The sequence below is a fragment of the Toxotes jaculatrix genome, chromosome 16, assembly GCF_017976425.1.
Source record: "Toxotes jaculatrix isolate fToxJac2 chromosome 16, fToxJac2.pri, whole genome shotgun sequence".
Taxonomy (NCBI): Eukaryota; Metazoa; Chordata; class Actinopteri; family Toxotidae; genus Toxotes; species Toxotes jaculatrix.
In genome coordinates this window covers 8,429,131-8,445,956 of record NC_054409.1, presented here as the reverse complement: position 1 = coordinate 8,445,956, position 16,826 = coordinate 8,429,131, and the positions used below count along the sequence as shown (strand labels likewise).

The following is a 16,826-nucleotide window of genomic DNA, read 5'->3' as shown; positions in this document are numbered from 1 at the left end:
TTTTTATGACATTTTGAGGTCGAAAAAAATTTTGACTTTTTTTGGCTGATTTTGAGGCCTTACTATACTATGATGTTTTTCATGACATTTTGAGGTCGAAAAAATTTTGACTTTTTTTGTCCGAAAAAAACACCATACTATAATATGACGTTTTTTATGAAATTTTGAGGAGAAAAAAAAATTTGACCTTTTTTGCCTGAAAAAAACGCCATACTATACTATGACGTTCTTTGACATTTTGAGGACAAAAAATTTTTTTGACTTTTTTTGCCGGAAAAAAAGGCCATACTAAACTATGACGTTTTTTATGACATTTTGAGGTGAAAAAATTTTTTGACTTTTTTTGCCCGAAAAAAAAGGCCATACTATACTATGACGTTTTTTATGACACTTTGAGGCCAAAAAAAAATTTGACTTTTTTTGGCCGATTTTGATGCCTTACTATACTATGACGTTTTTTATGACATTTTGAGGCCCAAAAAAATTTTTGACTTTTTTTTGCTCGAAAAAAAGGCCATACTATACTATGACGGTTTTTTATGACATTTTGAGGTGAAAAAAAATTGACTTTTTTGCCCGAAAAAAACGCCATACTATACTATGACGTTTTTTATGACATTTTGAGGTCGAAAAAATTTTTGACTTTTTTTGACCGATTTTGACGCCTTACTATACTATGACGTTTTTTATGACATTTTGAGGCCAAAAAAATTTTCGACTTTTTTTACCCGAAAAAAACGCCATACTATACTATGACGTTTTTTATGACATTTTGAGGTGAAAAAAAATTTTGACTTTTTTTGGCCGAAAAAAAAAGCCATACTATACTATGACATTTTTTATGACATTTTGAGGCCGAAAAAATTTTTGACTGTCTTTGGCCGAAAAAAAGCCATACTATACTATGACGTTTTTTATGACAGTTTGAGACCAAAAAAAATTTTTGACTTTATTTGGCCGAAAAAAAGCCATACTATACTATGGCGTTTTTTATGACATTTTGAGGCCGAAAAAAAGTTTGACTGTCTTTGGCCGATTTTGATGCCTTACTATACTATGACGTTTTTTTATGACATTTTGAGGTCTAAAAAAATGTTGACTTTTTTTGCCCGAAAAAAACGCCTTACTATACTATGACGTTTTTTATGACATTTTGAGGTGAAAAAAAATGTTGACTTTTTTTGGCCGAAAAAAACGCCATACTATACTATGACGTTTTTTATGACAATTTGAGGTCGAAAAAAATTTTGACTTTTTTTGCCCGAAAAAAATGCCATACTATACTATGACGTTTTTTATGACATTTTGAGGTGAAAAAAAATGTTGACTTTTTTTGGCCGAAAAAAACGCCATACTATACTATGACGTTTTTTATGACATTTTGAGGTCGAAAAAATTTTTGACTGTCTTTAACCAATTTTGATGTCTTACTATACTATGACGTTTTTTATGACATTTTGAGGTCGAAAAAAATTTTGACTGTCTTTGGCTGATTTTGATGCCTTACTATACTATGACGTTTTTTATGACATTTTGAGGCCGAAAAAAATTTTGACTTTTTTTGCCCGAAAAAAAGCCATACTATACTATGACGTTTTTTATGACATTTTGAGGACAAAAAAAATTTTGACTTTTTTTGGCCGAAAAAAAGGCCATACTATACTATAACGTTTTTTATGACATTTTGAGGCCAAAAAATTTTTTGACTTTTTTTGCCCGAAAAAAAACCATACTATACTATGACGTTTTTTCTGACATTTTGAGGCCAAAAAAAATTTTGACTTTTTTTGCCCGAAAAAGACGCCATACTATACTATGACGTTTTTTATGACATTTTGAGGACAAAAAATTTTTTGACTTTTATGGCCAATTTTGACGCCTTACTATACTATGACCATTTTTATGACATTTTGAGGTCGAAAAAAATGTTGACTTTTTTTTGGCCGATTTTGATGCCTTACTATACTATGACGTTTTTTATGACATTTTGAGGCCAAAAAAATTTTCGACATTTTTTACCCGAAAAAAAGGCCATAGTATACTATGACGTTTTTTATGACATTTTGAGATCAAAAAAAAATTTGACTTTTATGGCCAATTTTGACGCCTTACTCTACTATGACCATTTTTATGACATTTGGAGGTCGAAAAAAAAATTAACTTTTTTTGGCCGATTTTGACGCCATACTATACTATGGCGTTTTTTATGACTGTTAGAATGGCCGTTCTGACATCAGAGACTGCCGGAGGAATAAAAATGCCAAGGCAAAGGTGGAAGATGCAAATACGTATTTTCTTTTATTTTCTCTCTTTTAACACAGGTATAGCAGCACACACGCCTAGCCAGTAACCACAGAGATTTAAAATAGGCGCCCTTTTATACTGTGGTCTGGTAGGCGTAATTAGACAAAACCATTCATAGGTGTTCCCAGATATAGATTTATAAATATAGGCGATAATATGAAAAATATGATTATTAGATTTAACAAAAAATATTTAAAATAACCTGCGTGCAGTACTCCGATTCCTAAACCAACCACCATAAATGTATTTACAATAAATATATACATAAGGAAATTTTCGACTCCCCCTTTCTTGCCCTGCCACCTGGCCGCACCCGGAACGTTATTAACCCCGTCCGTGACTTTTTTGGCCTATTTTGAAGTCTTACTATACTATGATGTTTTTTGGCATATTTTCAGGACATACTAAAGTATGACTTTTTTTGGCTTATTTTGAAGCTCTACAATACTATGACCATTTTTATATTTTGAGGCCATACTATTGAATTTACTATCAACAATAATGTAAAAACATGTACAAAATGAATTACTAATGTATTGTTTTGATTTATATGTGTTTATCATATAAATATGACCTCATTAACTCCACATAAAAAATAAATTATAATACAAAATACAAAATACAATTATTTTCACTTCAACTTCATCTTAAATATTAAACTTTCAGCTTTTTTTCTTTTAAACAAATTTTAAACAGACAATTCTCAGGTGCCTGTGCAGGTTTGTCTGTGTTTCCCCACAGCGGACATGTGCTGAAAAGTTGGTTAGCCACGGTGCTGCTAGCTGTTAGCAGAGCAGCCGAGAGGGAATCACTTGTGGAGTCATTTCAGCAGACATTATTGCACCGAAATGGTCCACGGATGGGAAATATCTGCAGGTTGGATCGGAAAATTTCCGATCTGTGAAATATGTTGGTATCGGAACCTGATACCGATACTGGATCATTTGGTTTGGTCACCAGCAGGGTAGACACAATCTGTTCTGGTAAATTCTTAATTAAATACATTAATTAAGATAATCTTAACACTTAATTTAACACTGTGTATTTTTAATTGGTTTTCTAGCAAACGTCTGTAAATTGGCATGAACACATAGCTATGAATTCACAAGCCTTATTTGACATTATTTCTGTGTGAATATCTGAAAATATAATAGTGTCACACATTTTGGGACAGACTGAAGGAAGTAATAAAAGTCTGTACATGAGCAACGATGAAGCTCGTACTGTATGTCTAATGTAGCTAAGTGGGGAAAACACTGCATTGCGATGAAATAAATTTTAACAACTGCTTGACATTACTGAGGTGTCAGTCACATGTATTTCTATTCTGAACTGCATGAACACAGCACCGGTTTGTTCTGTTGATTAGAGCAATTAACTAAAGCACTGCATGTTCTTCAAACACACATTGAAAGCCTTCCTGCAACAAGAAGACTGTCAATTTGTGAGCAAGACACCACAGTCCAACCTAGTCAGCCACTGCAGGTGGATCTGGATTTGACTGTCAGCTAACAAAGTCTGAAGTTGCCTAAATAGTCAGCGTGATGTCTGATCGGTGGGAAGAGGTTGATAAATCAAACTGTCTGCAGTGAAGGGACAGGTGCTCTTACCTGGCTGTGTTCTCCTGCTGTGGACAGTATTTGTGTGTGACAGGCAGCTGTCTGGTCGTGCAGAGGATGTTTGAGTACATCTGGACACCTGAGGCTGAGACGGGGGTGTGGGGGGCTCCAGCTCTGAACCTGTCACCAAGAACAAAAACATTACATGCATGAAACATAACATCAAATAAAAGTGGATATATGTTCTATGCATTGTAATCATTGTATGCACAACATTTAATTAACTTCTTTGTGTGTTAGACTGTAATGTGTTATCATATGGGGTAACTTATTTATGTGGCTTAAAAAACTTTGAAAAAAGTTTGAACTTGTTCATTCAGCTTGTCCTTCACTGAAGGACCTATTAAAGTTTGTGCTAGTTCTAACATTTGGATAATATATGCTCAAAGTACTGAGTTAAGAGTAAAGAGTAAATTCAGGTCAACTTACATATGTCACGTTGTGGTTTCTGTCTGTCTACAGAGTGTGATCTCTCTCTGGCTGTTCGTCTCAGTGTATACTCCTCCTGTAGCTCATCAGCCGTTCGTCTTTCTCTTCTTCCCCTGCTGACGTCACTCTGACGTCTCTCTGCAGGCCTGAGGGATGTGAGGGGATCAGATTAAGTACAAGCCAACATGAAAATGAAGATAATTAGTTAAGTATATATGCACAGGGATATGTTTAGGTTGCGTGTGCAACTGTGCCGGAGCTATAAGCTTTCACATTCTGCAGACAAACTGCTGCTGGGTGGCTACAAAACTGGATAAAGACTGGAGTAGCGTGGGCTATGTTTCTGTGGAACAGATGGACTGTGTGGTTACACCTAGAAGATAAAAACCAACCTGATGTGAGGTGTGGAGGTATGGTGGTGAGTGTAGTTCACTTGAGCTGAAGGAGCTACTCTCATGGAGCTGAGAGGCTGCTTGTTTCTCAGACAGCTTTCTAGTCTCTCCTTCAGGCTGGTGACCTCCTCCTGCAGTGTCTGGATTGCATCACTAAAAACAAACACACAAAAATGATCCAGTTGTTGGTAACTTTTGAATTTAGTGCACATGATATGGTTTTCCACCACCACTTGTATTAAAGGTCAAACACTTCAAAGTCCATGAAATGTGAGTGGTGAAGTGCTGCACTGTGAAAATATTCAAGCGACCAGCCAGGTGATTTAAGCTATAGTATCTATGCAGGTGTCAGTCCAAACACACATGCACGCACTCGATAAAAAGTCATACAGCACCACACCACGAAGGAAAAAATACCTCCTGACATGTAACCACATTCAATAGCAGCAGACTCTGTAATAAAATATATGAAATAAAACATTAAGGATTATACATCATTATAAGCCTGAATTATATTAACATGCTGGTGCAGTATTTTTTTTTTTTCTGCCAGACTCTCAGCTCTTAGCTGCTACAGTGTATTTTCTGGAACAATCTCCGCTCTTCCTGTGTGATAACAAGGCTTATTCACTTTGATTCCCATCCAGGAGTCCCTGTAGGGAGACATTAACCTGGCCCTGTGTGCTCAGCTTTACCATGGCAGCTGCTGCTATACACACTCACTTGCGATTCACCACCTGTCCGGAGCCCATTGCTCTGAAAGAATCGCCATGGTGATACCGTGCAGTGGGGGAGGAGCTTGAGAGGGAGCTGTGGAAGGAATTAATGGATTCTGCGCACAGGTCACTCTGTCTGTCTTCAGACGCAGTGTGAGCTGCAGAGTCAAGAGCAGGACAGCAGGTTAAATACACAATGAAAGAGAACACTGAGGAATTAAAGTAATAGAGTAAAGTAAGTGAATAACAGGAAAACAGGTACTAGTATTTATTTCATAGGTTTATTTTTTTTGCTAAGTGTTTTAAATGCAGCAACAATCTCAGCTGATGGACAGAACTTAGAGACTCACTGCTGTCACTCTCCAGTCCAAACTCACTGGTTCCACTGTCAGCCCTGGTTTGCTCTGCCTGACTGACCCAGCGCTGTGGAGAGCAGGAGGAGGTGCGTCTCTCCTGCCTCTGTCTGCTTCTCTTTGGCTGGTCAGGGTTGAGCTGGGAGGCTCCTCTGGACCCAGTAGTGCGACCACGTGATGGTGAGGAAGCAGAAGATGGTGCTGAGACTGGCCCCGTCTGAGGTTTCCTTGTGTTCGCACTGTCGCACCACGAAAGAACATTAAAATAAACAAAAACAGAAAGAACCTGATCAGAAATGGGCTGAAAGACAGACATTAACAGGTTCAGACATCAGTGTGCTCTGTATGTGTATGTTACAGGGGTGGGGGGTGGCACAGGAGGTAAAATTTATGATGCAGTAAATGTGTGTGGATGTAGAGAGGCAGTGTTGGACCTCCTCACCTCTGTGAGGCCCTCTGGTGGAGAGGACTGGGAACTGCTGCAAGTGTCAGACGGCTGCTCTCTGAACCAACAAACCCACTGTCCGTCTCTGGAGAGATGATCCCATCCTGGTCAGCCCAACACAAAACAACGATTATGCGAGGTTTTCTATGCACAGGCTGTATTTGGATGCTGCACTGTTTGTCATGCTACATAGCTTTCTTCGTGGGATCGAAACATCATTTTAAAAGCATAAGGTTTCATCCATCACTGGTGATCTTGCAAATCACAGGTGCATTGTTGCTGTTTTATAAAATAAATAAAAAAGAGTGGCTGTTATACTTATTTCAAGAAGGAATTGCTGAGCCTAAAGAAAGTGGTTTTGGGATATTCAAATCATGAGATTATGTAAGTGTCCACAGACTGCTGTCTAATGGCTTAAAGCTATTTGGGAGCTCAGTGTTTGCTGTTTAAAACAACTTTTTACTTGCAGCCACTAAAAACAGACGACGTTACTTGGCGTGATTAAATAAGCCAGTGCTTAGGTTTCCACCCTCGTCTTGATTAAGATATATTAGATACAAGAACATATATCGAGGGCTTTAATGTTGTTCTCTTGCACAAGTAAAGACAGGATCAATGTTATTTATACATGTAGAGAATCTCTCAGCTCAAAACATATGTATAAGTAAAAAGCTCATGCAGGGATGAACAATAATGGCTACAGACAAAAATCTGTTTGATTCTGTTATATAAACTTATTTAATATTTCAGAAAGTTGTTTTTAAACTTTAATGTGATAATGTACCAATATTTTGACTACAGAAATAAAGTGAAATTAAATGTTTCCATATTTCGGAGAGCTCCAAAGATCAGTTACTGCAGAAAAAGTTTTGATATAAATATAAATTTGGATATAAATAGCAAATGAAGTTGTTACCTCTACATTGGAGTCTTAGAAACTCCTGAAGTAAAACATTATGAGGCGTAGACTGTGCACAGATGCAAATGCTGAGGAACTGCCTCACCCAAACATGCCACAACTGTGAATGGAATCAGTGCAGAGTCAGTGATAGACCCTGGCAGTTCACAGTACAAACTGACCTGGGAAAGCACTCTTCTGCTCCCAGTTTGGCGTTTGGAGCTACTTCTCTCTGATGCAGTGATCTCTCCCAGGCTGCTCAGACTGCTACTGTGGGACTTTCCCATCTCTGACCTCCTGCAGCTACTGGGAGGATGAACAGGGAGCAAGGTGGAATGACTGGAGGCCCTGTGTGAAGCTGGACTGGATCTGCTGGTCTGCTGTTTGCTGATACCAACAGGGGATTCCTGATGATCTGATTCAGCTTTCCTATCAACACAGACATACACATAATTAAGTCCAGTGGAGCTACTGAAATTGGCTTCCCCTCAAAAGTACCTTCGTGTGTTGTTTTTGTACTTATTTATGTCTAATTTCTTGTTTTATCAAAACAGTGGCTAAATAGCTGTATTCATTTACCAAGGAAGACAAAATATATATATTTACTTTAACAGGAAAGTACAAATTCTTAGACACACCAACATCTCAGAGACCAGTACAAGAACAAACATTACTGTGCAACTGATGAAACAGTCTCTCTGCTTCTCTGATGACTAACCTCTGTGGATTACTCTTCTGGACTTCCATGTTTCCAGTTCCTTGACCCTGTCTGTCTGTCTCCTTATACCCAGGCTGTATGTCGGTCTCCGAGGCAGCAGCGGACAGGGGAGCTCCCTCCCTAACGCTATGGTCAAAAATTTTGGGAAGCTCCTTGAAGCTTTGGTAGCTAAACAGAAAGAGAAACAGCACTGAGGGTGAGATAATGAAAGTCCAGGAGCAGGCTGAGCTCCTTATTTTCCAGATCTACTTGTGACAGTGGGCAAAACAACCAAAAACATTATGGTAAGATTAAGAATATATCCTAACATTAATAATAATCCATCCATAGCAGAGATACTGAGGGTTAGTGGTCACTCTTCATGTGTTCAAGTGCTGGGGACCTTTTTTCAAAATTAACAACTTAAAAACACAAACATCACCACTCACTGATCCATTAGCGTGGTAAAGTCTTGTTCGACACGTCTGCATTTCCCGTTCAGAGGTCTGAGATACAGAGAGTTCAGTGTTTCTTCATCATCCATCTCTGCCTCGTCTTCATCACTCTCTTCGCTGGCTGAGCTCACTTCCACCTCTGCTGCTCTTCCTGGATCAAGCAGCAAAGGCACAGGTGGGCTCTGGAAGGAAATGAGGTTCCTGTCATTTCATAACCAAAGTTAACCTTTTACCATAAAGTCATTATCTTCTAGTGAAATACGTTTTACAGGCAACATATGAAACCACACGTTTAATGACCTACACCTTCACATGAATCTAGATCAAATGTGAAATTATTTTACATCAGCAGCAGTTCCAGCACTGGGGCTATAACTAACAATTACTTTCTTTTATTGATTAATTTCTCAATTATTTTGTAGACTAAATTAATCATTTGGTCTATAAAATATTAAAAAATAGTGAAACATATCCATCACAATTTCCAAAGTGATGTCTTCAGATTACTTTTCCAAATCCCAAAGCCAAGGATGCAGCTGACTAACGGACAAATGGTTTCACCACTATCCAGAATCCCTCATTTTTAAAGGCTGATCTTGGAAGTAAAGAGACTGTATTCCTATCAGGAAAACAGTGCATAGTTTTTTTCTCTATCAGTGCACATAACACTAGCAAATATGGATGTTATATGTCTGCCCAGAATTACCCTGTCCTGTGGGGTGATGCTGATAACCTGCTGGGTTTCACACCTTTGCACATGCACATTTACAAAAGTCAAACAGACTTTCTGTGAAGTTCAGGGACGGAGCATAGTAATGGTCGTGGTACCTGTGGATGAGTTTCTCCCCCCTCAGACGGAGCAGATGAAGGGGTGGGTTGAGGAGGTGGAGAGGGAGGAGCCTCACAGGTGGGCTGCTCCTGTCGCATCTGTTCCACCTGCTCCTTCAGCTCATCCATATACAGGCCACACTGGTAGATCAGCCCCTCGAGCTCCCTGATACATACCCATGCATGAACAAACAAGTAAACATAGTAAAAACAAGAAACTCAACTAAGCACACATGAGAACAAAATATAAATATATGGTGTAATTATCTTATATCCATATGTCTCACCGTTCAGGGTCAAAGTGCCTGGTTTCTTTTCCCCGCTGCTGCAGGAGTTTGTGCTCATCCCTCGCTAACAGGTAGGCCCTTTCTAAAGAGCTGAGCCCCTCACCAAGCTGTGACAGACCCTGAAGGACAGCATGAGTTCATTAGTTTGGATATGAGGTGGCCATAAGAAGTAAATCTTCTTAAGGATAAAAAAGACTTAAACTGTTGCCTCTTACCTTCATCTGTTCAATAGGTTTGAGTTTTTCTCCCTTTAGGTGATCCTCAAAAGTCTGCAGCTGAATGAAAAACATCAAAACCTTGATCTCTGATTCCTTTCCTTAATCACTTCATTAGGCAAATAGGTAAAGATGTTTTAATAACTCAGTTACCTGCTGGAGGAACTTGTCAGCCTGATTGCAGAGAATCTGTTGTACAGCCTGAAGGCCTAATCATTGACAGACAGGTGCAGAGGAAAGAAGAAGTATATGATGCAAGTTGTTCAGAATGATGCAACATTAGCAGCAGCTGAATGATGGATGAAAGCTAGGCTGTTTGCATGTTGATGAAAATGTGACAATATTTAATTGTACAGCAATAAATCAAAGGAAAAGTGTGACTGAGGCAGCTGAGGGAAAGCTAATTCACTGATTTATACAATATGTGATATAGAAGTAGATACTGAATAGGATGGACATACTCTGATGAGCACTGTGTCCATATGGATGAGGAGAAGCTGAGTTGATCTCTGCTCTCTGAGCCTGAGGAAAGTCCAGGGCCATGAACTTTGAGGCATCACGGCTCAGCCCTGACTGCACCAAGTGGCCGGGCTTTGGAGGATCAGAGTACAGGTTCACCTGGTGGAAATGTGAAAAGTAAGAACTATGATCTATGTCATCTATAATCATTAGCCCACCCACAGTTTCTTATTCTAGAAATGGGATTTTGGGTCAAAGTGTTAAAGTACAGACTGCACAACACAACCTTAGATAGTGATGATTTTACAACATGTTAGAGTATTTTGTAGAAGAACTTTCTCTCTAAATGTCTTTGCAGAAAAAAAACATACCTCTTGAGAAAAGTAGTAAAATAAAGACGACCACATTCAGTTGGATTAAGTAGAGGATTCATAAAAAGAGAAGACAACTGATTCAGTACAACATACAGATGTAGCAGAGGAGCTAACACCCCCATCTAGTGTCCTAAAGTCTGTGTTTTCACTTTGTCTTTCTTGGCTCTTTCGTGTTAATGAAGCAGGGAAGTCACAACATCAAACTGTTCAGCTCAGCGTCTCACGTCATTGAGGTCATTTCAGTGCCGAAAAGACAAACTGAATTTGAACTGGACTGAAAGATAAAGAGGTTAAACATACACTGAGTGGTCGCCCCCTCCCCTCCCTGATAACACCCACAGGATTAATGAAATTGAGAATGAATGGACGCTTCCCTTCCTGATCAGCCCTCTAAGCAGTAAATCACAGTGACCTTAAACTGACCTCTACAGTCCTCTTAACACGCAAATGCACTCACACAGGCACAGCGGCTTTTGTTTTTTTTTTTTTCCTACCATTGTTTTCAGGTTCTTTCCAATTTGCGACATAGTTAAAAGGCAAGAAACTGGAAAAAATGGATCAGAAAGATGGAATGAACCAAATTAGATCATAAATCAGACGAGAACATGTCACGTCTCTGGATTTGAACTGTTTCCACAAAAAGAAACTGAAGGGCTACAGATAAAACTGCAGATTATATTAAAACGTAAAAGATTAGAGACACTAAAATATCATGTTAATTTTTTTTTTTTTTTTAATTCAAAGGATCAAGAAAATTCTGTTTTGAGACAATTAGCTGAGCATGAAATAGGAAAATTATGGTTTTACCTTGATTTAAATCAAGGAAAAAAAATTCTGAATTCAAGTGAGGCACTGCAGTAAATAATGTTATTAAATTGTTTGAGCAGATTATTCAGGCCTCACAACAACATTAAAAAAAAGGAAAACTTCTTCTTTTGAAAAGAATCTGACACTTTCAGTGTAAAGCCACTCCCCCCACCATGTCTGCTTGATGCTCTATGTGCAGAGGGAGGTGGAGACAGATGGAGGCTCAGTGTTGTGGTGAAGGTCATGGAGGAGAGGTGGGGAAACTGATTTTAATTGGTGCTGATTGTGGAGCACTGCTGCTCAAACTGAAATGGCCCACTAATTCTTTAAAGGAGCTACTTCATAACACTCCAACACTCCTTCTGTCTCTCCTCCTCCTCCTCCATTTCTTTCTCATTCCACTTTTCTGACACTTCTAATTATTCGTTCTGACATACTGCTCTGTCTGTGAGGTGCTGATGCTGTCTGGGTCTGGGCTGCTGGTTCTCTATACATCTGTCCTGTAAAAATAAAGTTTAGGAATAAAAATAACAGTATTTCATTATAAATAAATACTTCATTATAAATCTGAAATAGTCTGGTTGTATTTCATAAGCCTTCCTTTTTTCAACATGTTTTCATTTGATTCATTTTTGCACTCATTTTTTATTTAATTATTTTATTTTGGATCATTTTGCCTTCTGGTGCACATCTCAAATTGCTATATGGAAATTTGTTAAGTGTTATGTTTATAAAAATACAAATTATTATTATCACTATATACATTTGGAAGCTAGAATCCCTCAGATAAGAAAATCATATCTGCCTTTTTTTCTCCTATATTTAGTGAAGACATCTTAACTCTAAAAAGCACAACAACAAACTTTTCATTTAAAGCCCCCAAAACACACAGTACTAGTTTGCTCTGTCCTGTTCAATCAATGAACAATGTCTGAGCTACAAACTTACACCAGCAGATAAACACCAAATGAATGTTAAAGCTCCATTTAAAACACTGAAGCTCACAAAGCAGAGCATGCTAAAATAGCACTAACCACAAGCAGAAACACACACAAATGGACGACTGTCATTGGCTGAGTTTGGTCACAAGAGGACCTGCTAAGAGATCACTGTTTTTTTTTTTTTTAAGGCTTCTCATGCAGACTGTGGTCTTGGTTAATTTTGGAGGTTCCTAGTGTCCTGAACTCTCTGTACCCTCCTGGATTTTACTCTGGTCCTGATTAACCAGCGTGTGTGTGTGTGTGTGTACTGTGCAGGATATACATCAACACTTTAAGTGCCTTTTGTTTTTATTTATGCAGCCAGCGTTTGCACAAAACAGCAGCTACAGTATGTATGATGCCCCTCACAGACACAAAAGAGGAAAAATTACCTGTTTAATCTTATTACAGATACAATTTAATCTAAAACTCTGATAACACAAAGGAACTCTTTTTCTTAATATTAAGCTCTATTTTGAAAATAACAGTATTTTCACTGTTGCTGTTCTTTTATTGAATGAAAGTGCCAATAATGAATGTGGTAGTACCAGTAGTGAATATGCCATCCCAGTTTCTGACATTAATACTTGAAGAACATAGCTGTCCATCATTTTAAGGCCTTCTCATAACTTGGAGGTGTTATAGTGACTTAAAACTGAGAACAAAAATAAATCTCTCACCACACCGATATGTCCTGTCCTTTAAAACCTTGATCCACTGCACACCATTAAATAGTGATAAATTACAGCCTGATCTCTAGATCAACTACCTTAGCTTCCAGACGCAGACGATCAATGGTGTTCTCTGCCTCTGCGTACTTAGTCAGCAGTCTGTTGTAGTCCTCCTGCAGCGAGAGAAGAGAGGAAATAAGGTAAGAGAAAGGGTGCAAAATAGGCATGTGAGGAAAGAACAAAAAGAGAAGAATGAACAGCACAGGGAAGAGAACAAAGTAAACAAAGTATATGAACACCCTGTCCTTACACTTCTATGTATTTTTGGTCTGGAGTTTTTTTTTTGTGGTTTGGGCCCCTCAATGTGAACATTTACAAAAAAAAAGTCACCCTGAAAAGGAAGGCTTATCCACCCTGGAGGGGTAATTCATATTTAATTGCTATATTGCAGTACTGAGTGAGGACAAAGTAATTTGTGTTGTCTCAAGGTCAATGATCTGCAGACCTTTTTCTACTTCCCATTTTTAATCAAAATCTCTGTAGTATAAACATTAGTCAAAAGTCCAAGCTTTGTAATTGCCTTGGTGCAGTGGACTGATGAACAATAAAGCATAAGAATGGAATATGGGTCAAAATACACAAGGCCAGGGTTATACTGATAAACTTCCTAAAAAAAAGAATCTCTACACCGTACAAGATTTCAATATAAAGGACATCTACTGGAATCTGGTTACCATAGTTACCGTTTCCAGTTTAAATGTGCTCAGTATACAATATAAATCAAACTTTATGTTTAATGTCACTTTGGTGTGCCTTTGCTGCTCAGCTCAAGATGTCTGGTTGTTTAACTTCAACCTTGCTACAGAAACAGGAAGGTGAGTAAAGTGGGACCGCTGGTGTCCTGCTGCCTCTGAGAACAACCAATGATGGCAGTGAATCAGCTGCAAGCTGCATGTGCTGCATGTATTTTAGATATGAGGGCTAAATTTGAAATTAACAAAGAGAAATGAAAGACAATTTTTTTTTTTTTTTTTAGAGAATGATATTTTAGGAAATCCCTTTCCAGGGATCTTGTCCAATTCAGAGAGTACTCTTTTCTAAAGAAGACCTGGACTAGGCTCAAGACAACCCTGACAGGATATCATAGGTTTTGAATTCAACAGTCTTTATGCATGAAAAAAATTCTGAATGCTAGTGTTTTCAGGTTGTTTTTGTAAAGATCTCATCCCCCTGAAACCCCTCTCACTTCTCAGTGTCTACCTGTACCTCTAGCTGTTCCAGCAGTGTGGTGGCCTGCTGGCGGCATCTGAACTCCTGAGGCACAGTGGAGTTGGGGGCACTGATTGGTGCTTCGTTAGAGTCTGATGGGGCAGCAGATCCATCAGTGGTGTTCAGCAGGACTTCTTTCACAATATCAGCAGGAGACTTAAACACTATGGGGGGCTCAGGTGACAGGGATTCCCTCTTAGAAGAGCGTCTGCTCTTGGGGGGCTTATAACCACCTTTGGGGAAACGGACCCTTGGCTCCACCTTAGAGAAGTCTGGTGTGGGGTAACTCAGAATCCCATTTCTGGAAATACAATCAAATTCATGGTTAGTGCTTTATATGAAAAAAAAAACTACAATCATGACATGAAAATTGAAACAAGCAAAGATGGAGGAGAAAGCCACACCATAAGAAGAGGTCAAAACAAATGGATAAGGGAATGTCCCTCACCTGGATTCGTTCACTTCATTAGCCTTAGTCCTCGATCTGGGTGTCCTCAGTTCTCTGTCTGGACTCTGTCTGGATTTGAGGGAGTCTGCCCTGACCCTGCTGAGGGAAGGAATCCTTGAATGTGTGGCTTCAGGAGAGGGCTGGCTCATTTTCCTCTGTGAGCAATGGGGATGCTCATGATGCTCATCTGGCTTTACTGATCCCTTTAATAAAGGACCATTACAGGCTTGTCCAGGAAAGACAGTTGCTGTCTGAAGCCTCTTCAGCTCCTGCTTCTCAGATTTTCGAGGGCTGGACTTGAGGTTTATGTGGCTGCCGTGTGATTCTGGAAGACTTCCTGTGAAGTCCATCTCTACAAAGGTTTCAGCTTCAATTCCTGGAGCAGAAGCTATTTCCTCAGCAGTGAAGTGGAGAAGGTGAGGGAAAGTGGGGACAGCTGAGACGGACTGGGATACAGGGCAGTGATGGTTGGAGACTTGAGCAGGTTCTACAGCTGGCGGATGAACCCCACAAGATCGCCCTGATCTGATCCCAGCCAAGCCGTCAGCAGCTCCAAGCTCTCTTAATGTGCTCGTTGGTTGATGTTCCTTTCTCTTGCTATCACTCCTCTTCTTCTCTTCCTCTCCATGTTTCTTCTCCTCTGTCAGGTCCATCTCAGAGAGGTGTTTTATTTTCTGCTCTTCCTCTCTCTGTCTCATCTCCTCGCCCTCTGTCTGTGTTTTAAAGCTGCTACTCATGCCATCACCTGCTAAAGTCAGAAAGGTAAGAGGAAATGGGAAGAAAGCAGTTTCACGATGTAGAACCAAACCAGTCTGCACGTTTTAGCTCTCTGACTACAATTCATGTATACTTGACATTTTTATGAAACATTTTCCAAAACATCCAGTACAGCTGTAGATGTTGTGAGCCTGCTACTCCAGGCAGAAATAGATTTTCACTCATTTCCATAGTGCATGAAAATCAATTCTCAAATCTCTTGAAACTGTAACACTGTCATAATGAATCACAGTGAACAGCGAGTCTGCATTCATTTTTATCTGTTACATCATTGTTGTATGATTATGAAGATTCATATGTAAAGTAGGCAAAAAGAGCACTTTTCTTTATATTAACCAAGAATGTGAGGGATATCCTGTTTCTTTTTTTATCCACTATTTTTTTGTCCAAAAGAAGAGCATTAGTTAATAATGAAAGTATGTGTTAGCTGCAGGGCTTGATTACACAATTCAAGTAGTACAATCTATGTATAATGACAGATTTTCATGTGCAAATATGTATGGAGACAAACAGCTGTTTGGTCTTGTACAAAAATACATTCACATTGATAAGACACAATGTCCTAGTCTGCAAAATGGTTAGCTCTGGTGTATAGTGTAAGGAATTTGTACATTATATGCTGAAACATTTAAAACTAGTGGTACGATTCTTGAAGTGCAGTAGTACAGGAACTACAAAAGTTCCTAAAAAAGACAGGTAAGGATAAATCACATTAAATTAAAATATATATAATCAAAGACTCACAGGGTGCCAGTGTTTGTACATCCTCTCCTGGTACTTCAGGGAAGGACAGAAGTTCACGCAGGTTATAATTCCACTCAGGTGGTGTATCCCTCTCATGTCCACAAGGGTCTGTCTCCTCTGGGGTGAGAGGTCTACGATAGCAGGCTGGATTACATTCTGCATCTGCATCACCCCAAGTTTCCCCCAATGCCACAGTCTCCAGTGCCTCCGACAGTCCAATGATGCCATTGTCATCCATCTGGCTGACAAAGTCATCCTCTTCCCCTGCCTGTTCTCCATCGTCATCCTCCCACACATCCTCAGGTATTACAGAGCTGGTGGGTGAAGTGCGGGCGGGGGCAGGGGTCCAGAGCAGAACCCCTGCTGTGGTTTTTTTCCTCGTCTCCATTCACCTTTCAGCTCAACCTCCCTCTGGTGTCAGCTCTGACCTCAGTTACTGTCTCAGCCAGGCACAGGAACCCTCCACATCTTTTCATGTTGATCTGGCTCTGTAGTGAAGTCCACTTTCAAAGCCATGGCTACTGAGGTTTACAGACTGCAGGTCATGTCAGTAAGCTGGTGACAGTCCAGAGAAACAGCTAAGGAGGAGTCATCTGTCAGTCCTCTGTCTTGAGGAAGTCTTCAGGATCTCTTTGACTCTCTTTGATGCAGTTCCTGAA

General features: G+C 39.3%; 1 protein-coding gene across 2 annotated transcripts in view; it reads right to left on the bottom strand.

Moving 5' to 3' along the window:
* The window catches only part of akna (AT-hook transcription factor), a 55,664-nt gene extending 39,109 nt beyond the window's left edge, over nucleotides 1-16,555 (bottom strand). For both annotated transcript variants that reach the window (XM_041058946.1, XM_041058947.1), the window contains exons 1-18: nucleotides 16,168-16,555; nucleotides 14,647-15,391; nucleotides 14,196-14,499; nucleotides 13,028-13,102; nucleotides 10,100-10,256; nucleotides 9,792-9,847; nucleotides 9,639-9,698; nucleotides 9,424-9,542; nucleotides 9,137-9,302; nucleotides 8,303-8,490; nucleotides 7,875-8,042; nucleotides 7,339-7,585; nucleotides 6,256-6,362; nucleotides 5,811-6,052; nucleotides 5,468-5,618; nucleotides 4,745-4,897; nucleotides 4,353-4,498; nucleotides 3,915-4,043 (exon numbers count right to left, since the gene is read on the bottom strand). In XM_041058946.1, the coding sequence (XP_040914880.1) occupies nucleotides 3,915-4,043; nucleotides 4,353-4,498; nucleotides 4,745-4,897; nucleotides 5,468-5,618; nucleotides 5,811-6,052; nucleotides 6,256-6,362; nucleotides 7,339-7,585; nucleotides 7,875-8,042; nucleotides 8,303-8,490; nucleotides 9,137-9,302; nucleotides 9,424-9,542; nucleotides 9,639-9,698; nucleotides 9,792-9,847; nucleotides 10,100-10,256; nucleotides 13,028-13,102; nucleotides 14,196-14,499; nucleotides 14,647-15,391; nucleotides 16,168-16,555 (3,601 nt within the window). The remainder of the gene's footprint in view (nucleotides 1-3,914; nucleotides 4,044-4,352; nucleotides 4,499-4,744; nucleotides 4,898-5,467; nucleotides 5,619-5,810; nucleotides 6,053-6,255; nucleotides 6,363-7,338; nucleotides 7,586-7,874; nucleotides 8,043-8,302; nucleotides 8,491-9,136; nucleotides 9,303-9,423; nucleotides 9,543-9,638; nucleotides 9,699-9,791; nucleotides 9,848-10,099; nucleotides 10,257-13,027; nucleotides 13,103-14,195; nucleotides 14,500-14,646; nucleotides 15,392-16,167) is intronic.
* Nucleotides 16,556-16,826: the final 271 nt, after the last annotated feature.